The sequence below is a fragment of the Rhamphochromis sp. 'chilingali' genome (assembly GCF_963969265.1).
Source record: "Rhamphochromis sp. 'chilingali' genome assembly, chromosome: 9".
Lineage (NCBI taxonomy): Eukaryota > Metazoa > Chordata > Actinopteri > Cichliformes > Cichlidae > Rhamphochromis > Rhamphochromis sp. 'chilingali'.
Genome location: NC_137936.1, coordinates 12,502,216 through 12,525,150, shown reverse-complemented (window position 1 = coordinate 12,525,150; position 22,935 = coordinate 12,502,216). Strand labels below are relative to the sequence as shown.

The 22,935-nt window shown below is 42.2% G+C and overlaps 1 protein-coding gene across 4 annotated transcripts in view; it reads left to right on the top strand.

Moving 5' to 3' along the window:
• slc2a9l2 (solute carrier family 2 member 9, like 2) overlaps positions 1 to 22,935 on the top strand; it is a 95,663-nt gene that overhangs the window by 2,380 nt on the left and 70,348 nt on the right. For 2 of the 4 annotated variants that reach the window (XM_080891063.1, XM_080891062.1), the window contains 5 exons: positions 1,112 to 1,191; positions 5,055 to 5,153; positions 16,395 to 16,555; positions 19,078 to 19,202; positions 20,765 to 20,910. In XM_080891063.1, coding sequence (XP_080747189.1) covers positions 1,129 to 1,191; positions 5,055 to 5,153; positions 16,395 to 16,555; positions 19,078 to 19,202; positions 20,765 to 20,910 — 594 coding nt within the window. In that variant the 5' untranslated portion in view covers positions 1,112 to 1,128. Of the gene's footprint in view, positions 1 to 1,111; positions 1,192 to 5,051; positions 5,154 to 16,394; positions 16,556 to 19,077; positions 19,203 to 20,764; positions 20,911 to 22,935 lie in introns of all 4 variants that reach the window. The other 2 variants (XM_080891061.1, XM_080891060.1) reach the window with 1 other exon arrangement.

Genomic DNA, 22,935 nt, shown 5'->3' with positions numbered 1-22,935 from the left:
ACACTGCAGAACATCATTAAAAAGCAAACAGTTTGAAGTCCTTGTATAAACTGCTTCAACCAACTAAAAACGTCTTCTGAAACAAGGCGGACTCGTTTGATGCTTGAACGAGCACATTTCCCATTGCAGATATAGTCACCTCATGAATTTTGTCTTATGCCTGATGAAACTTTCAAGCGTTAGCCTTCACAGCCATTTATTGTTGAAGAAATACACCGTAAAACATAAATCATCCACTCAGGCTGGCAATAAAATTAATCACATTTATTACTTTATAGCTTCTAATTTGACCTCCTGATCAAACAGCTGATTTAATTAAAAAGTTGCAGTGATCCTTTGCGTAAAATTAGGAAGGTAAAACAAGAACAATCTGATTTGTCACACGTCTTCTTAAGAATTCAATCCACAGCTGTGGGTTTTGATACTGCTCCCTGTGACTCAGAGTCCTGCTGGCTTTCATTTGCATCCAGTCAGAGACTAATTTACTTTTCAGAAACTGTCTGAATGCAAAATGTAATTAACCTTGAAGTCAGAGAGGACTGCTATACAATATCAACTTCTATCAGTACTGCATGAATTACTTCTTTCTGGTTTTGTCTTTGGTTTGTTCAGAATCCCCAAAAAGCTTCATAAAAAGTACAGTTCTCCTTCTTCCCCTTTCACCACCGTGTAACCTGTGGTGGATAAAACTTCCTGTAATTTTTTATTTAACCCTACCAGTTTTCCACTGCCCAGCGATTGCCTGCTGCTGTTCTAGTAACCACTAGGTGGCAGACTGAGTCTTTGATCAGTCAGCTGGTCTAGCAGTAGAAAACGACATTAAAGTGTACTTTAAATCAAGACCAGTATTCCCCCTGTTGTTGAGCAACTGGGTAAAATCCCCTCAAAACTTCAAGCTGGGGGTAACATTTCACACTTTTGCAAGCCAGGAAGCCAGTTTGCTTTCTGGCTTGCAAAGATGTTCTGCATGTCCGTACAAAGAGGTCATTTCCTTTTCAGCACGTTTCACTTAGTTTTCGGTTCCTCCTCATCCTCGTTGTGAAATGTGTCCCGTCTCCTTTCCATATACACAACGTATCTCACGTGATATAACATGGCCTTCTCATTTAAGGTCGCTGAAACGTGAACATGGACGAACAAAAGGATGATCAGATTGACCAAGATGACAGCACTAACAACTCTGAAAAGGAGGTTAGTCAGATTAAGGCACTGATTCTTACGTACTTCTTTGTGTTGTTCTGGCATGAAAAATGTTATAATATAGACAATCATGTCTTTGCTTTATGGAGGAACAGCCCTGCCCTAATAGTACTATATAGACCTCTGGTTTCCCTGTTATTTGGCTACTATGTCATACATTAACCCGTTATGTTATCCGTGGACATTACACAGCTGTGAAGATACTGCACCTCAGTAAATATGTAAATATGTAAATATGTACTGAAACGCACACATTTCAAGCTTTTCCCCTAAAACCTGCTGCTGAAACTTGGAACCCCACTTTTTGATCTAAAATGACATCAGCTTTAGTGGTAACCTTCTTCAGATAAAAACTAAAATTATGTTGCAATATAATCTGTCAGTGGATCTGCATATTTCATTACTTATTTTTTGGCCAGTCCACTTCTGCAGAAACAGTGTTATGTCTAAAATACATAGATTTGTGTGAGCTTTGAGGGAGTTTGCATATTCTCATTGTGCGTATGTGGGTTCTCCCTGGGTACTCTGGCTTCCTCCCACAGTCCACATTGGATTAGATTCATTGGCAGTTCTAAATTGTCTGTAGGTGTTGATGTGAGTGTGAATGGTTCTTGTCTTTGTGTTAGCTCTACAATGGACCGGCAGTCTTTCTAGGGTGTTCCCCGCTTTTCACCCTATGACAGCTGAGAGCCTTAATCGGATAAACAGAAGACACTGGATGGATGGAAATGTGCTTTAGGATAAACAGAATTTAATTGATCCTTTTCTTTTATGTTTTGCTGGGTGTTAATTTTTCTTATTTTCTGACAAGTACTCAAATCGCACAAATTTGTGTGTTTGCTTGTTACTGAGGACAGTGGATGTCAAATGCTGTATAGGTCTCAAAGCCACTTGGGGAAACTTTGTCATTTGTGTATTGTTGTATTTATGAAAAGAAAAAAAAATTAGTCTTGTTGGAATTTGCGCCCAACTCTTCACATATGCTACAAAGTGATTGTCACACTGAGCCCCTGATTGAGAACATAGTTTAGGCTGTAAGTACCTGGAAGTAACTCATCAGCTCCATTGTTAGTACAACTCCCTCACGCACATATGTCTGTTTCAAAGTTTGCAAGATTAAACTTTAAGGGGCTCTAGAGAATCCATTACCAAACAAAGGAAATGCATGGAAAGACACGTGAAAACAACTCTCAGCGTCACTGGGACATATTTTTTAAGGGACTGTGGGAAAGATGCTACTATCAGTGAGTTTTTAACCTTTAAAAATATGAGATATCAATTTCCCCTATATGACACTACTCCCTGGGTTTTAAGGCGATTGCTTGAGATTTTACTCTTTATTAAAAATATATAAGGATGACTTATACATGCGTATTCAAGGCTCGCAGTAGCCTTATGTATTCTGTTTCAGCTTCATCTCCTTTAACTGTGATGTAGTTTCCTTTACTTTGACTTCATTTTCTCAGATAGCATTGTGGATCAAATGTAATTTCAAATGATATCCAGAATATCCTTCCCCTCTCCTCTCCCCATACCCCACCCCTTTAGCTTATCATTATGAGCTGGAATCACAACTTTTCCTTCCTTTCCTCCTCCTAAAGCTTTATCTACAGTCTACTACTCATTTTCTTCAGCTTTAATCACTGGCTCCTCATAGCTCTGCTGCATCTTATCCTCATGGACTTGATAACAATACTGTGCATTCAGTTTTTTAGCTCGTCTTTGCAGTCTATTGGTCCAAGGTATAGGTTGGTACTTCATAGAAAAGCTTATCATCCTTCACTTAATGCTGTATGATGTTTTAAAATATGTTTGTTGCTATAAAACAAATTAATTACACTTACAAAATGTGCACTTAAACCACACACTGGATCTTGGTGAATAAAATATTCAAGTTGAACACAGTGATTGGCACACATTGTGTTACTTCGTTTCGTCAGTGGAAATGAAAAATCGTCAAACCTTTGACGACTGCATTTGAAAACACACCAAAAATCAGAGTTAAAAATTGAAAACACATGCTGATACAACTTGTGTCATAATATGTGGCTCACTAGTGCATATGTTGTCTGTATACACTCCCAACAACAGCCTGATAAGATGACAGCTGGTGTCCTTGGGGTTCTCCTCCTGTTAGACCTGGAAAAGGCTGTTAGTGAACTCTGTGAAGCTATTTGGTGTCTTTGGATGCACTGACTCAGATTGTTCCAGAGATCCCCAATTTGATTCAGGTTTTGGGAAAGTGAGAGCCAGTCAGTGGTATCAGTGCGTTAATCAACCAGTAACCTGTACACTCTGGCCACAGTTGGCTGGAAATTGTCTTGAATTAGGAGAACCCAGGACTCATTGTACCAGCGTAAGGCCGGACGGTGAATCTGAGGTTTTCATCCCCATGCATAACAGCTGTCAGGGTACTGGTACTAACACATGGAGATCTGTGTGATCCTCCAAGGTTATGCTTACTTTGATCACTCAAGTTAAATGATATTGCAGGTAGCATAATGATTGGTACGCCATCTCCAGACTCTTTCCCATCTGTCACATCTGCTCAATGTGAGCCCGTTGTCATCTGTGAATAGAACAGGGTGCTAATGGCAGACCTGCCAGTTCTGGGGTTTCTCTGGCAAATGCCAATCAAGCTGAATGACACTAGTTTGAACACAGGCCTCATTACAGGAAGTCAGGCCCTCATGTCATGCTCAAGGACTCTGATTATCATAATTTGGTCAGAAACATGCAGAAGTAGCCCACTGGAGGTCTTTTTGTGGTATTCTGGCAGTGCTTCTTCTGTTCCTCCTACACAGAGGAGCAGATCCTGGTGCTGTGCTGATGATGGTTCCACGACCCGTCTCCTGGGATCTCCTTTACATTTTTGAGACTGTTCTGTGAGACACGGCAAACATCTTGCAGTGGCATGTATAAATGTGTCATCCTTGAGGAGCTGGACTTCTTGTGCAACCCAGGCTGCCGGAACGGTTTCAAGACACTAACAAAAAGCAAAGAGAAGAAAGAGATAAATCACCTAATAAGGATAAAGAAAGAGCCATAGATGATTGTTACCAAGTATAAAGTCGTTCCCTTTTTGGAGGTTGTGTTGTTGTTGTCTCTTCAGTGCCTCTGCTGTTGCCACTAGACTTCTCCAGTGGTTTATAGCAACATGTAATAGCAAACACCTAGATTACCCCAGTATAGTCCCCCGAGGATGATTCCTGATCATTATTTAACCCTTTCTCTCCCGTAAACCTATACCCAATAGAAACTCATGGTCTTCTATAACTCGTTTACTTAATATTTTGCACAACCTTCTGATGGAGAGCGTAGCACCTTGCCAAGAGGATACTCATAAAGCAAGTATGCAATACAATCTGCTAATCAAGTTTCTTCTTCTAATGGAAAATGGTTTCAATTTAATGATGTTATCTCCTTTCATCATGTGCTACACTGAGGGCAAACCTTTATGATTTTAACCCCTTTATTGCATTTATTGAATTTCTATCCTTCTCTTTTGTATTGAAGTTTTTAATGAGCTTCTTTCAGGTCATCACAGTTTTAGCCTTGATATGGTTTATTTCCTATTCCCATCCTCCTTTGTCATTTTCAGTAATAATATATCACGTTGTCATAAGAAATATATTTCACACAGTGTTGACTTTGCGCTAAAATGAAACAATTGACAAAATAAAAACAAAGCATGGATTTAAGAAGCTGTTTTCTTAGCATTGATGCCCAGAGTAACACAACTCACCCAGGGTTGAATTCCCTTGACTGAATCTGCCCTTGGCATTGATCAACACCAATGTGGAAAGGACTGCATGACTAGCATAATGTGTTCATGTGTGCTCTCTCGTTAGCAGTCACTTACAGCCTGCCTGTTGTGTGCCGCCTTCTTTGGCTCCCTGGGCTCATCTTTCCTTTATGGCTACAACCTCTCTGTGGTCAACGCTCCTGCTCTGGTGAGTCAAACACTTGTTCTCAGCCTTTTTGCAGGGAACCACAAGTGATTTTGTATGTTTTCTTTGTGCGGTAATTAAACTTTTAGTACTCATCCATAAATATTGAATGGCAGTGCTAAAACCAGCTTCTAATAAAGGTACAATTGACAGAACTGTAGCTCTGCAGATACAGAGACACCCCCCCCCCCCCCATTAAGAAGAAATTGTTCAAAATGAACACAGTATATCGGACTCATAGACACTGTTGTAGTCAGGCTTATCCCCAGTACAGTGACCATTTACAGGTATTATACCGATACATAATACCTTTAGGTATACTTTTTATATATAGGTATTATTTCCATGTGATTGCAGGACAGTCCCAGGGGAGTGTCCTGCCAGATTAATGGTTTCACAGTTTGTTTGGGCAGCTGAGAGCAGGGGAGCCTAAACCTCCAGACCAAATACATATACTTATATTAAATATACTGTACATTACATTTTGGACAGGACTGAAAATCAGTGGCAATAGGTCTGATGAAAAAGTTGATCCATCATGCAGTATCATCTGGAAAGCATGTGACTGGCAGCAGCTTCATTTTTCAGTGGCCCGGTGGCGCCAGTGTCCGGCAGCCTCGCCTCTGTCAGTGCGCCCCAGGGTGGCTGTGGCTACAATGTAGCTTGCCATCACCAGTGTGTGAATGTGTGTGTGAATGGGTGGATGACTGGATATGTAAAGCGCTTTGGGGTCCTTAGGGACTAGTAAAGCGCTATATAAATACAGGCCATTTACCATTTACCATTCATTTTTCAGTATGACATCGATCCCAAACACACTGCCAATGCACTAAAAGCATACTTGGATAGAAAAATACACAGTGCAATACAATGAGTCACGAGTCTTCTTCGAGCTTGAACCTCAACAGCATTGAAGCAGTAAAGGTGGTCATACCAAATACTGACTTTCTAGCTTTTGTATGAAATGTATGGACTCTGTTTTTGCATTATATAATGTGTTTCTATGTATTTTTCAGTACTACAACTATTTCAAATTTTCCAGCAAAAAATATAAAGAAATGAGGGGTTGCTTTTGCAAAGTAATGTGTATCCGAAAAATACAACATGTGCAGCCAATGTTCTTGTAAGTTTACATTACATCTTCTTTGACTGGTGAAACAGAAACTGCATTTTTGAGTTCTGTACAAGTTCAATTATGTGGTGCCACTCGAATGGGAAACGTGTTTCAGAGGTCATGCTTTCCAATCAGGCTGTTTGTTTGTTCAGAGGTAATTAGGTGTCTCACAGGTTATATAATTAGTGTTCAAGCGCCACGACCTTCAGCTCTGCAGTTACACCTACACTAACAACTAATACTGCAGAAAACACAAAAAACATGATTTTATTTTTCATCGTAGTACAATTCCCAAGCTCAGATTAAGGAGCTGTAGTTTAGAAAGCTGATAAAAAGTGAATTCAGTCTACTTTATATTTTAAATTAAGCATAATATTATGTTTTACAGTGTACTTTCTGACAGTTCAGTGTAATTTCACATTTTGATACTGCTCTAAACAGTGTCCATATTTTAAAATAAATTTGAAAATAGATGATTGACCTTATATGGGAAGATTTTAACAGAACAGATTCATATGATGTATTTCTCAGTGTGCCTTCAGTAGATTATGAGTCCTCCAAACAAGCTTGAAAAAAATACACTGAACAAAAATATAAACGCAACACCTTTGTTACTGCTCCCATTCCCCATGGGATGGACGTAGAGACCTAAAATTCATTCCAGATACACAATATAACCATCCCTCCCAAACAGTGGTCACAAATCAGTCCAAATGTGTGGTAGTGGGCACATCTGCTATATTGAGATAATCCATCCCACCTCACAGGTGTGCCACATCAGGATGCTGATCTGACATCATGAGTAGTGCACAGGTGTACCTCAGACTGCCCACAACAAAAGGCCACCCTGGAATGTGCAGTTTTTTGCGCTATTGGGGGTCTGGGGACCCAGAACCGGTCAGTATCTGGTGTGACCACCATTTGCCTCATGCAGTGCAACACATCGTCGCATGGAGTCTATCAGATTGTCAATTGTGGCCTGTGGAATGTTGGTCCACTCCACTTCAATGGCTGTGCGAGGTTGTTGGATATTCGTGGGAACTGGTACACGCTGTCGTATACGCCGGTCAAGCACATCCCGAACATGCTCAATGGGTGACATGTCCGGTGAGTATGCTGGCCATGCAAGAACTGGGACATTCTCAGCTGCCATCTGCCCTGAACAATGTGAACCACGATTCATCCGTGAAGCGCACACCTCTCCAACGTGCCAGACGCCATCGAATGTGAGCATTTGCCCACACAAGTCTGTTACGGCGACGAGCTGGAGTCAGGTCAAGACCCCGATGAGGACGACGGGCATGCAGTTGAGCGTCCCTGAGACGGTTTCTGACAGTTTGTGCAGAAATTGTTTGGTTGTGCAAACCAATTGTTCCAGCAGCTGTCTGGGTGGCTGGTCTCAGACGATCTTGGAGGTGAACCTGCTGGATGTGGAGGTCCTGGGCTGGTGTGGTTACACGAGGTCTGCGGTTGTGAGGCCGGTTGGATGTGCTGCCATATTCTCTGAAACGCCTGTGGAGACGGCTTATGGTTGAGAAATGAACATTCAATGCACGGGCGACAGATCTGGTTGACATTCCTGCTGTCAGCACGCCAATTGCACGCTCCCTCATTGCTTGTGGCATCTGTGGCATTTTGCTGTGAGACAAAACTGCACATTCCAGGGTGGCCTTTTGTTGTGGGCAGTCTGAGGTACACCTGTGCACTACTCATGATGTCAGATCAGCATCCTGATGTGGCACACCTGTGAGGTGGGATGGATTATCTCAATATGGCAGATGTGCCCACTACCACACATTTGGACTGATTTGTGACCACTGTTTGGGAGGGATGGTTATATTGTGTATCTGGAATGAATTTTAGGTCTCTACGTCCATCCCATGGGGAATGGGAGCAAAAACAAAAGTGTTGCGTTTATATTTTTGTTCAGTGTATATAGGGGGTGGTAGTTGTACGCTTACCAAGAGCCTGCATATTTTGTCACAGTACCTCTCAAAAATAAGAGGCGCAAAAATGATAGCACAGTTTATGAACAATGCATTCTTTGTCTAAACAATGACAATAAGTTTCCCACTGTTTTTTATTTCAGAATGTAAAGTTTTGAAATGTTGTTTTCTTGTCAAGGACATCATGTTATTATGTTCTCTAGGACCTACTATCCAAGTGGATTATTCTTTAAATGCTGTACATGTATGATCTTCTACAAATCCTCCAAATTTCTTAGTGGCAGGCTATAACTGAAATTGCTTTGCTTTCATTAAAAAACATTATGGGCACCCTGGGTTTAGGCTGTGTGAGACTTTATAACAGGCTGGTTTTATTTGCATCTTAAGGGCTTCATTCCTAATGTTTCTAATTGTTCACTTCTCTATACTTGGTAGAACTCAACAAAACACAGCCTACATACTATTAAGGCTTTCCTTTTTAACAATTTGTTCAGAAATGTGATGATTTTATTTTATATTTTAAATTTATTTCACCGTTATTTGTACAAATGAACCTCACTGAGACACGGGTTCTCATTTTCAAGCGACCTACTGATTACTGCATGGAATTAGTAGGGTGTAAAATGCACTTAACAAAAAATAAATAAAAGAAAATTGAGAAGTAATTAAAAAAAAACAAGCAAACAAAAATTAACCTTCCAGATCTTCTTTGCACACAGTTCCACTCTGCACAACCCCAAAATCTGTTGCCTGGATATTTTGTTTTCTGCTTGGCTTAGCAAACTTAAAAGTCCCACCTACTGTTTAATCTGTATTTTGCAGCTAATTCTCCAGTTTACGTCGTTGTTGAGCCATTGCTTTTTTGTTTACTCCCCTTTATAGAATCTGCCCACCAGAAGCACCAGCTGATCATTTATGCAGCGCTGGCTCTCCTCCACCTCAGTAGGGCTCACCACTTCTCCTGCTGTCTTTACAAAAGCCGAACAGAATAAACCAACAAAAACGTTGAGTTGAATTAGGATAACACAACAGAAGGAATGTTACAGACAGAGTTCTCACTACATTTCAAAAAAGACCGAGTCGATCTCTTTAATAGTTCACTAAAGCCACAATCGTTTCTACACGCGGCACAAAAACCTATAAATGAACATTCAGCTTTCTCCACGCACAGCAGGGCCACCCCCAGCAGCGAGCTATCTTCAAATGTGGGCAAAGGAATATTATATGAAGTGTTAAAAATTCATTTCCATTGAACTCTAATAGGTTGAGCTATTGAGGTATCAGACATTAGATATGCAAGTAGACCACAAACCTCATCTTAGAGGAGAAGCATCAAAGTAGGGGCAAAAAACTATTTGCTACTCTTCATTCCACTTCCAGACAATGTCAAGATGATGGGAATTTACTCATTAATAATGTATAACTACCGTCATTTTCTGTAGACATCAAATTTACCCTGCTAAAGAAATCTTCACAAAGACATTTTCTTGGAGTTAACTGGGTGCACCAGTAACATCTTTGAATTAATGTGCATGATAGTGGCATGGCATTAATCTCCCCTCGACACAACACCTGTTATAAAAATGAAGGAGTGTTAATCATTATTTATGCAAACATTTCTTACGACAGCTTGACATTAACTGAGACAACATAACAACAGATCGACTCATGAACGGCTTCACTCTGATAGAAAACCAGTGAGTGTAAAATATTATATAGCCATGTCAAACAGATGTTGCCATGGTACAAAATCTAAAAATATTGATTGTGTTTTGTGGCTGTGATGCTGGTGAGAAATAACTGTTGAACACATGAATAACTGAACTCGGTGGATGTTTGCAGGGAGTGATGTGATGATGATGTGAAGTAATATCTTTGGTAATTATTAGGGGTGCAACGATACACAAAATTCACGGTTCGGTTCGGTTCGGTTCGATACTTTGGTGTCACGGTTCGATATTTTTTCGATACAAAAAAAATGTTCATGCCTTTTTAATTTGTCATTTATTAAAATTATAAATATATATTTTAACTCAAAAGTACAGTTTTTAAATTTAACCCTAACCCTTGTGCGTGTTTTTTATTTTGACAGCGAATGCGCACCTGCGGACCACTTATGTGCAGCCCCGGTTATTTAGCTCATCATATTGCAGCCACAGAAATTATTTTGTCCATGAAACCATAAAGCTGCACTTTCTTTTTGCCTTATAGTCTGATTTGTCATAACTTCTCTGTTTTGTGGTAAGCTTTTCTTTGGCTGTCACTTCTTCAAATCAAATCAAATCAAATCACTTTTATTGTCACATCACATGTGCAGGCACACTGGCACAGCACATGCGAGTGAAATTCTTGTGTGCGAGACCCACAAGCAACAGAGATGTGCAAACACAACAACACAAACGAGCAAAATACAAGAATGGCCAACCTGAAACTAATAAATATATGTACAATATATAATAGTGTATGCATTTCTGGATGTGTATACTAAATATTTTCCTACGTGTGTGTGTGTGTGTGTGTGTGTGTATACACATTTTTACAAATTAAATAGTAAAAAAAAAAAAAAAAAATAATAATAATAATAAAATATATAAAATATACAGAGTTGAATATGTGCAAAACAAGTGGCATTTATATACAGTGTGGAGTGCATAATGTTGAAGTTCCAGTAGTGAAGCTGAGGTGTCTATGACGTGTTCAGCAGTCTGATGGCCTGATGGAAAAAGCTGTCTCTCAGTCTGCTGGTACGGGACCGGATGCTGCAGAACCTCCTTCCTGATGGAAGCAGTCTGAACAGTTTATGGCTGGGGTGACTGGAGTCCTTGATGATCCTCCCTGCTTTCCTCAGGCACCGCTTCCTGTAGATGTCTTGGAGGGAGGGAAGCTCACCTCCAATTATCCGTTCAGAGCACCGCACTACTCGCTGGAGAGCTTTGCAGTTGTAGGCGGTGCTGTTGCCATACCAGGTGGTGATGCATCCAGTGAGGATGCTCTCAATGGCACAGCGATAGAAGGTCCTGAGGATGCGGGGGCTCATGCCGAATCTTTTCAGTCTCCTGAGAAAGAAGAGGCGCTGCTGGGCCTTCTTCACTGTTTTGTTTGTGTGTACTGACCACGTAAGATCCTCAGCCAGATGTACACCAAGGAACCGGAAGCTGCTCACTCTCTCCACAGCAGCGCCGTTGATGGTGATGGGGGTGTGTACTTCTCTGCACCTCCGGAAGTCCACTATCAACTCCTTTGTCTTTGCGACGTTGAGGGTGAGATGGTTGTCTTGACACCAGTGGGTCAGGGCGCTGACCTCCTCCCTGTAAGCCGTCTCATCACCGTTGGTGATAAGACCCACCACTGTAGTGTCGTCCGCAAACTTCACAATGATGTTGGAGCTGTTAGTGGCTGTGCAGTCGTAGGTGTAGAGTGAGTACAGGAGAGGGCTCAGTACACACCCCTGTGGAGCACCAGTGTTCAGTGTGATGGGGGATGAGGTGATGCTGCCCAGTCTGACCACCTGGCGTCTGTCAGACAGGAAGCTAAGGATCCAGCTGCAGAGGGAGCTGCTCAGTCCTAGATCCTGCAGTTTCCTGTCCAGCTTCGAGGGAACGATGGTATTGAATGCTGAGCTGTAATCTACAAACAGCATCCTCACATACGTGTCTCTCTTCTCCAGGTGTGACAGGGCAGTGTGTAGTGTCAGGGCTATGGCATCATCAGTGGACCTGTTGTGGCGGTATGCAAACTGTAGAGGGTCCAGTGAGTCGGGTAGTGCAGAGCAGATGAAGTCCCTGACCAGCTTCTCGAAGCATTTGCTTACGATGGGGGTCAGGGCTACAGGTCGCCAGTCGTTCAATGAGGAGATGGTGGAGGATTTGGGTACAGGGACGATGGTGGCCATTTTGAAGCAGGCTGGGACTACAGACAGAGAGAGGGAAAGGTTGAAGATGTGCGTGAACACTCCAGCCAGCTGAGCCGCGCATGACCTGAGGACGCGGCCGGGAATCCCGTCCGGACCAGTAGCTTTGCATGCGTTCACCTTCCTGAAGCACTTCCGCACATCCTCCTCAGACACAGTGTGCGCACTGACGTCATCCGCGGTGCGCACACTGTCCGGTCTCATGGTGTTCGCTGTGTCGAATCTAGCGTAGAATACGTTTAGATCCTCACACAGAGAGGCCGTGGTCTGCGGTGTGCTGGTTTTCCCTCTAAAGTCTGTGATCGTGTTTAGTCCCTGCCACATACTCCGAGGGTTGTCAAACTGTTGCTCCACCCTGTCCCTGTACTCACGTTTGGCTGCTTTGATCGTCTTCCGGAGTTGGTAATGTGCGTGTTTGTAGTCCGATGTGTTCGCGGAGGCAAAGGCGGTGTTCCGTGCCGCCAGTGCCGCGCGAACATCTCCGTTAATCCAGGGTTTTTGATTTGGGAAGGATTTGACTGTTCTGGATGGGACGACATCTTCCACGCATTTCCTGATAAATCCACAGACTGAGTCTGTGTATTCATCAATGTCTCTGGCGGCCACGTGAAACATTTCCCAGTCCGCGTGATCAAAACAGTCCCGCAGCGCAGACTCCGATTGGTCCGTCCAACAGTGCACCGCCCTCCAGGTTGGAGCTTCCTGTTTCAGCTTCTGCCTGTAGGCGGGCAGGAGCAGGATGGAGCAGTGATCTGATTGGCCGAATGGGGCGCGGGGGAGGGCTTTGTACGCATCCCGGAAAGAGGTGTAACAGTGGTCGAGTAGCCGGTTTCCACGTGTGTTGAAAAGGATGTGTTGATGGAGTTTTGGTGAGACTTTCTTCAGGTTTCCCTTATTAAAGTCTCCGGCTGTGATAAACGCTGCCTCTGGGTGTGCGGTTTCCTCGCTGCTGATCGTGCTGTACAGTTCCCTGAGTGCACGGTCAGTGTCGGCTTGTGGGGGAATGTAAACAGCCGTAATAATCACTGCTGTAAATTCCCTCGGTAGCCAGAATGGCCGGCACTTAATCATCAGGTACTCCAGGTCCGGTGAGCAGAAGGATTTGACCGGGTGCACGTTCGCATAATCACACCAGCTGTTGTTGATCATGAAACACACACCACCGCCTCTGCTTTTCCCAGTAAGATCCTGTGACCTGTCCGCGCGGTGCACAGAGAACCCCGGCAGTTGTATTGCGGAGTCCGGTACTTTGTCCGATAGCCAGGTTTCTGTGAGGCAGATCACGCAGCAGTCCCGCATCTCTCGCTGGAATGAGATCCGTGCCCGAAGCTCGCACAGCTTGTTCTCCAGAGACTGCATATTAGCCAGTAATAAACTGGGTAACGGTGGTCTGTAAGTGCGCCGTCTCAGTCGAACCAGAACGCCAGATCTTCTCCCTCTGCGTCGGCGTTTGCGGCCTCCAGGGCCAGAGAACAAAGGCGTCTCAGGTGAGATGAATGGGGGGTCTGCAAACGGAGCGTCCGTGTTGCAAAACTTGAACTCCGGAAAGTTATAAGAAAGACCGTCTTTTATGTCCAGTAAGGTTTGTCGGTCGTACACAAGGAGACAAATGCTGCTCGTGAAAAAATAAAGGAAAAGTAAAATTAAACACAGAAGAAAGCCGTTGCTTGGGGGAGCTCGCGACGAGGCTGCCATACTCGGCGCCATCTTGAAACAACACCCTGACCTTCACCCTGACCTGTCTTATTTGGCTCAGCAGAACTAAAATATAAATCCTGCTGCTTTTACACACGGACTCACATAAGCTCAGCGATTCTCTGCGCGATCAACCTCTCACATGTTTAAGCTTGCTGCGGGAGATTTCACTTGTCATGTTTGCATAGTAAGCTAACGATTAATAAGACGATGTCAGAGGAATTGGTGCACAAATTATCATCACTCACCAATCAGTGCTGTCGCTCTCTATACACAGTTCGCACGATTGCAAAGTGAAAGCAAAAAAACAAGCGCAAATTCAAACGCGATTTCAATATGTCACATATTGACAGTGGCTCACCGATGCCAATGACATAATTACCCAGCTACATTTCTGAAAGAATGCAAAAGCATTGACATATATTTTTCCTACAATAGCCTGACGGGCAGGGAAGAGATAGATTTTGGTAGCCCGACTGAAAAAATTGCTAGCCCCAGGACGTCGGGCTAGCGATATTGCGAGCCCTGTATCTGATTGAGGAATCACTCATCTTTGGAAAAGAGAGTTTATTACAGAGAAATGTCTCTTTCCAAAATAAAAGCTATACTATCCGCTTCTTCTGGGCTATATTCTCAGCAGCATAAGGAGAATCATGTGCTAACAGCTGTCTAAATGACTCGGCTAAAGTTAGTAGCATGCTTGTTGTTTTTGTCTTTGCACTAGGATGATGTCGGCGTAAATGTGCAGTCATATTCGTTGTGTTCCCACTAGTGCTTTCAGGTTAATCTCGTTGAAATGACCTTAATGCCACAACACGGCAAATCTCTGTTAACGAGCTACCGCCGATCGCCCCGTGCATGGGGCTAGACGGCCAACACGTTAACGAGCTAACTGCGCTAACACACTAGTTCCCACCCATGTAATTGAGCATTGCGTGGCACATCCAACATACTGTTTTACTTTAGTCCATGACTCGCTTACCTTCAGGGTCATACGTCACATGAAAACCAAAATAATTCCAAACGCCAGATCTGAATGAGGGTGGGGGGGGGGGGGGGGGGGGGGGGGGTCCATGTTGCAAGGAAAGCTTAACTTCTGTCTTGCTAGCTTGCCCTGCGCTCTTCCTTCTGACTATGCTGTCTGTGTTGAGCGCTCAGTGGATCTGCGCTCGACAGTGCAGCCTAGGCGGAGTAGTCGAACGCAGATTCACTGAGCGCTCAACACAGACAGCATCGTCAGAAGGAAAGTTGATAAAATAAATTACATATGTTGTATTGTTCATACATATGCGTACCGAACCGAAAGCACTGTATCGAACGGTTCAATATCGATACGAATATCGTTGCACCCCTAGTAATTATTTATCTATAGCACGTGACTTGGCTGATCTTCAGTAAAAGTAGCGATAAGGGTGATGAAAGCCCTGTAGAAACTGGTGTAACCTGTAACCCCCCCCCCCCCTTTTCCTAGCGATAGAATTGTTTTCAGCAAATTTGAAGTGACATCAAAGGTCATTTTTCAGTCTTAAGTTAAGCAAAGCCGGCAATCATGCTCGTGATACATGATGCTTACAATGAGTAGCTCCTAAGCCAAAGCAAGCAATGACAGCAACTGTGTGACCACTGCCCTTCCTGACAGTGCTGAAGACAGGGAGGGCTTCAGCTTTGGTTTAACAGGAATTCAGTCGCAGTTGTTAAATGAAAGATCAAAAAGCTATAAGGCCCTTTGCTTTCTATGCAACCGACGTCTTCACGCTCAATGAAGACACTTTAGAATTCTCGTGGGTTGATACAAGTGCCGTAATAATTTAATGCGACGCATTCACTGACTCATTGTAGCCTGTGCTTCAACTTCTTAATGAAGTCACTCAGTTTGTTGCTATTACGCTATTTGCTATTTTTTAAAGTAAAGTTATACAAAACGTCAGACACTGTCTGTAAAAAGAATGCTATCGTGATGCTCCAGTCAAACTATCCAAATCTCAAACTTTTGATGTGATGATTGATTAGGTGTTTTACACGTCATTTATTCATTTTATTGGATACAAGGAGTCAATCAATCACGTATATGAACACATGAACAAATTTTAGATCGCATTAGGGCAGGTAGGTCAGAGAGAGATAAGAGTGTTTCACGTGTGACAAACCTGAATACAGATGCAAAGAATAAACAATTCTTTTATGAAATCTGGAGCTATTCAATAAACATCCAGGGCCGCCCAGGGCTAATGACATGCCTGCATTAAGCCTGCTGAAATTAATTTATTTGCATATTGTGGAGACCAGATATAAAATCTTACCAATATTATTACTGGTATTAAAGCAAAATGTTTTCAGATCATATTGTTTAACAATCATTTCCTGGTAGTCCTTTTCTCCAGGCAAAGTTTAGGTCATAAAGTCAGATTGGAAATGTAAAAACACACTCATGATACATATGATATTCAGTAAACATGTGTTGGGGGTTTCTAGGTTTACATTTAAACTTTTTAAATATCAATGTTTTTTGTTTGTTTTCACCATTTATCCATATGAATAACACATTTAAAACATCTCTTTGTGTTCCTTTTGTATTGCAGTACATTAAAGCTTTCTACAATAAGACATGGATTGAGAGATATGGGGAGCCTATTTCAGCGGAGACGGTGACCCTCCTCTGGTCCGTCACAGTGTCCATATTTTCTATTGGAGGCCTTTTTGGAGCCCTGTCTGCCACGTTAATCATCAAAGTACTGGGCAGGTGAGAACACTGTTATGTGCTTACAATATCACTGGTAAGAAGTTTGCTTTTATATCCTTCACTCATCAGGGAATGGCGAACAGCAGTCATTTTGGTGCAAACGATTATGTTATGAGTGAATATGAACAACACTGTAGATCCTTTGGCTTCCTTTGTTGTGGGGAGCGGTCTCTCTGGATCGAGCTTGTTCTGGTGAATCCCACAAATGCTTGGTCGGATTGAAATCGAGGGACCGCAGGATAACACTGTGCTGCACAAACACAAGAAAGGGGAATTTTTGAAGTGTGGTGTGCTGCTGTTAGCAAGGGAAGAAAGAAACCACTAACCACTTGATCTGCAACAGTGCTTAGGCAGGTGGTAAATGACCTTGTTTGTGCACGAACTGTTGGCTTCTCAGTATGATGTTAATTTAACAAAATGATCCAACAAAATCATTGTGGTTTTAACACTGTGGCTCACCTCTCCAGCTGTGACTAAATAACAGTGATGTTAAATACAAACACAGACCCTTAAAGTGTACAAGTGTTATTTTTGTTCCTCGTGTCTCCCTTTTGGTACAAGGCTCCGTTAGACAACCAGTTCCTTTAAGTACAATAATGAATAATTTTAAATCTACTCTGTAGCAATCTCACTGTTGTCTTTAGCCTCCATTTACAATGATCAAGTACCAGTAAGTTTTTGTAATGGATTTAAGACATAAAAGACTGTCAGTGCACTGACATAAAAGGTATTGGTCTTTACTGACTTGCACTGGTTTGACAGCCTATATACTGCATGATGAGATCCAATCTCACAGCCAGCGTGATGCATTTAGCTTTAACTTTTGATCACCTATGTGTTGGACTGCAGAGCCACATGTCCTACTATCCTCAAGGGACACGTTCAGGCACTAACAAAATCACCTCAGGGCTATGAAATGATACGTCTTCCAAAGAATCTGTTATCCACTAATGACAAGAGTGTCACAGAGAGACTTATGAAGCTTTTACTCAGAGTCATTTCAGACAATTAAGATACCCTTGAGGTTCACCTTGGATTTCTCAGGTTGCGATCCTCACTGTGTTAATTAGGTTGAAGCGTATAATTCATTTTCCCTCCACATTCCCTGCGAGATGTGTGGGTCAGCTGGAAGTTTTACACAGAGTTTCGGAAAGGTTGAAATTCAGATGTCAGGGACAAGAGTTGAATATATATGTTAACTTAATGAGGACTCATGGAGCAATTGAAATGAAACACACTTCAAAGTATGCCAGGGAAGCCGAGGTAGGTTTAGTTTTAAAAAAAAATCAGTAGAGGTGTGTGGACATTTCACCACAGACATGAAAAGAGATTAATAAACATTTGTGGTCAACTGCACTGCTACATAAATGAGTGTATTTAAATTTTAGATTTAAATGTAGATTTAGACACAGCAAGAGAGAAAAGCCTTCATCTCAGAAACAAAACACGGCTGATTATCATGCTGCTGGTGTTGTGTGACTGATGTTGAAATACAAATGCTATAACTTACGAAATGTGCTGCTCTGAGAGCCTCAGTGGCTTTGTTAAGCATCTCACTTCAAAAATAGCAAAAATCAATAGGAAGAAAACATTTTTCTTTGACCCCTGACATTAAAAAAAGTACAGTTCAGACAAGACCTGAATGCGCACACACGGCAGACAGGCATGCTGAAGAAAAAAAGAAACTTGGTCAACAAAGGCTGGTAAAGTAAAAGTACGCAGATGAGCTGGAGATCACACGCAAATGGCCCGATGCTGGAGAACAAGGGAACCAGAGATGTTGGGTGGCCTGGTGGCAAGGCAGATAAACAGTGCTGCCCAGGTGCTGCAGACGGGGGATTAAAAAGAGACTACTCCAGGAGGCAGGACCTGCTGTGAAAGTGGAGCTCCATCAGGGCCATGCTAGAGGCTAATGGTTAAGATACAGCAGGGAACAGGTAGGAAGACCAAAGAAGAGATGAGGTCAAGACAAAGGCTGGAAACCAGAACAGTTGGACAACAGAAGAGGTTCAGCAGGCAGGACAGACAGATGCTCTTTGAAACGGGGGTCAGTTGTGACAGCTGATGCGACCTGGTGTAATCGTGTCCTGCATGGCTAGAGGCCGCACTAAATTCTGTTATATAATAAGTGATTGAGAACTGATTGTTACTTGTCAAGAAGAGGAACAGTTCCCACTGACTTGGTGCTTCTGGGAGCTTGGGTTAATTTTTATAGAATACTAGCAACTAGGGATAATGAAATAGTTTCAGATTCAGCGTAGTGTAAGAAACCTCCATTACAGAACTGATTTTTCTGTTGTGATGGCCTCAAATGTGTTCCTTTGAAACTATAAAAAGTTATTCAGCTATTCCATGATGTTAGCTTTTTAAAACTCGGCTATCTCTGATAGTTCTTGCTCTGCTAGTTTTTTGTTAGGTGAAGTTCTTTTCATCCCAGGTGAAGCACTATAGAAATTGAATTTAATGAGTTACATTTAGTTAATTTTTACATTTTTTTCATGTATTTTTCTTACTGACTTTAGAAAGGGGACCTTGCTGCTGAATAACAGCTTTGCTGTAATAGCTGCTGTGCTTCTGTCTCTGGGTGAAATGTCAAGATCTTTTGAGATGCTCATCATTGGACGACTCATTATGGGGGTGGATTCTGGTAAGAAATATGCTTTTATAATTTCCCACTCATCAGAGAGTGTAGAACATTCAATATAGAGCATAATGCTGTAGTGTAAGGGAGTACAAAGAAAATATTAATTCAGTTAATCATGTAAATTATGATGATATTTTTAAGTTTAATCTGGTTGACCTTATCAGAAAATGTTAATTACATACATCACCTCTTGTAGTGACGCTGGCTTTTTACTTACTTCTACGACTATGGGAATTCATTATCATCAGGTTATTCTAAAAGGTCCATGAAAAACCTCCAGTTAGTCCAAAATGCTGCAGTGAGAGTACTGGACATGGGCGAGGACAAAATACTGTATTTCTTCCATATTAACATCTCGAATAAACAGGACCCATCCATCCATCCATCCATCCATCCATCCATCCATCCATCCATCCATCCATCCATCCATCCATCCATCCATTCTCTTCCGCTTATCCTTTTCAGGGTCGCGGGGGGCGCTGGAGCCCATCCCAGCCGTCATAGGGCGAAAGGCGGGGTACACCCTGGACAGGTCGCCAGTCTGTCACAGGGCTAAACAGGACCCATCATACCTTATAGACTTGATAGTACCATATTATCCTAATAGAGACTCTCAGACTGGAGGCTTACTTCTGGTTCCTGGGCTGCAGGTCACTGCTGTAGTCCTTTCAGTCCCTGGGGTCACATCAGCTAAGATGTGCTTCTTGGTGTCAATCGTGCGAATCACTTGCATCAGGTTTGAATTGGTGTGAGATGTTCCCCCATCCTGAATCACATGAGTCATTAAGATGACTTGACTCAATGTGTGAGTGTGGGTAGAGTCGTCTGGAAAGGTATCTCAAGACTATGTTGCAGATAAATGGTGTCACAGGCCACGACCTCCACTCAGTGATGGTCATTCAAAGAGCACATCCAAGGTGATAGCACTATTAGAGGTCAAATACCTGGGACTTCCCATCTGGTGTTAGAACTGAAGAAGCCATTGTGTGTTTTAAATTCAATGATCACTGATTTCACATGTGCTAAAAAAGTGCTACCTCATAAAATGCAACTCAGTTTTGGTTTTAACAGTAGCTTGGTTATACCACAACGGAGAAATAGTAGCTACCTTTAAAAAAAATACACACATTTACAGAAGCGTGGGGTAACTTGTTTACAAATTGTAGTGTGTGGAAATTGATTTGTTTTTAAGTATTAACTTGTTCTTCAGTGTAGACCGTTTCTAATGCACAGACCATCAATACTAGTACCCATGACTGTGCCCCACAGTTCAAGACAGCCAACTGTGAAATGTGACTTGATGTTCAGTGTGTGTTAGTGCAGTGGAGCTGTTGGTGTGTCTGCACATTTATGTGGTAAAACAAAACAGACTTCGATACTGATAAAAACACCCCCAATGCTTTTAAAGACAGCTGATGCTTACAGATCCTAGATACGGCCAAGATACGTGAATGCATATTCCTCTACTATGTCAATACATACTGATGACAGGGGTGTTTACATAGACACGAATATATTGTTTTTAATAGGTTTTAATATATTGTTTGCTTGTTTCTTTCTGACAGGTATTGCTCTCAGTGCTCTCCCCATGTACCTGGGAGAAATTTCCCCAAAACACTTCAGAGGTATGATTGGCCAGTTCAACTCCATTCTAATCTGCTTAGGAGTGTTCACTGGGCAAGTGCTGGGGATGCCTGAGCTGCTGGGTCAGGTTAGTGGTTTAGGAGGCTATGAACGATTACATTTTGAAAGTGTGCTGTACAGGGAGTGCAGAATTATTAGGCAAATGAGTATTTTGTCCACATCATCCTCTTCATGCATGTTGTCTTACTCCAAGCTGTATAGGCTCGAAAGCCTACTACCAATTAAGCATATTAGGTGATGTGCATCTCTGTAATGAGAAGGGGTGTGGTCTAATGACATCAACACCCTATATCAGGTGTGCATAATTATTAGGCAACATCCTTTCCTTTGGCAAAATGGGTCAAAAGAAGGACTTGACAGGCTCAGAAAAGTCAAAAATAGTGAGATATCTTGCAGAGGGATGCAGCAGTCTCAAAATTGCAAAGCTTATGAAGCGTGATCATCGAACAATCAAGCGTTTCATTCAAAATAGTCAACAGGGTCGCAAGAAGTGTTTGGAAAAACCAAGGCGCAAAATAACTGCCCATGAACTGAGAAAAGTCAAGCGTGCAGCTGCCAAGATGCCACTTGCCACCAGTTTGGCCATATTTCAGAGCTGCAACATCACTGGAGTGCCCAAAAGCACAAGGTGTGCAATACTCAGAGACATGGCCAAGGTAAGAAAGGCTGAAAGACGACCACCACTGAACAAGACACACAAGCTGAAACGTCAAGACTGGGCCAAGAAATATCTCAAGACTGGTTTTTCTAAGGTTTTATGGACTGATGAAATGAGAGTGAGTCTTGATGGGCCAGATGGATGGGCCCGTGGCTGGATTGGTAAAGGGCAGAGAGCTCCAGTCCGACTCAGACGCCAGTGGAGGTGGAGTACTGGTTTGGGCTGGTATCATCAAAGATGAGCTTGTGGGGCCTTTTCGGGTTGAGGATGGAGTCGAGCTCAACTCCCAGTCCTACTGCCAGTTTCTGGAAGACACCTTCTTCAAGCAGTGGTACAGGAAGAAGTCTGCATCCTTCAAGAAAAACATGATTTTCATGCAGGACAATGCTCCATCACACGCGTCCAAGTACTCCACAGCGTGGCTGGCAAGAAAGGGTATAAAAGAAGAAAAACTAATGACATGGCCTCCTTGTTCACCTGATCTGAACCCCATTGAGAACCTGTGGTCCATCATCAAATGTGAGATTTACAAGGAGGGAAAACAGTACACCTCTCTGAACAGTGTCTGGGAGGCTGTGGTTGCTGCTGCACGCAATGTTGATGGTGAACAGATCAAAACACTGACAGAATCCATGGATGGCAGGCTTTTGAGTGTCCTTGCAAAGAAAGGTGGCTATATTGGTCTCTGATTTGTTTTTGTTTTGTTTTTGAATGTCAGAAATGTATATTTGTGAATGTGGAGATGTTATATTGGTTTCACTGGTAAAAATAAATAATTGAAATGGGTATATATTTGTTTTTTGTTAAGTTTCCTAATAATTATGCACAGTAATAGTCACCTGCACACACAGATATCCCCCTAAAATAGCTAAAACTAAAAACAAACTAAAAACTACTTCCAAAAACATTCAGCTTTGATATTAATGAGTTTTTTGGGTTCATTGAGAACATGGTTGTTGTTCAATAATAAAATTATTCCTCAAAAATACAACTTGCCTAATAATTCTGCACTCCCTGTATATGTCGTGTTGTTTTCTGTAAGAATGGTTTTGAGGCTGGAGAAATTTTAAATCAAGACAAGAAATTTGAGTTTAGTAAATGAAAAGTGGGCTAAACATAACCACCACATCACTCCAAGTTTTTAGTATATTGTCTGTGGAGAAGGTCTGTTGACTGTGGATGTCTGGTAGTGGTGGTGGGGAATTTCTTTATTATTTTTTCCCTTGACTGTAATAAAGTTTGCTCTCGAGTCACTGTCATAAACAAACTGCACTTAAAGGCATTTCAGCAAGCCCAAAGCCAGTGTGAGTGAGTGAGTGAGGAATCTGAATCAATAAATTATGCTAAAAGTCATATAAATTGGCACTTTAAGTAAAATGTGAACCTGTCATGACTTTGGTGATGCATTTAGATAAAGTACTATTCACCTATTGT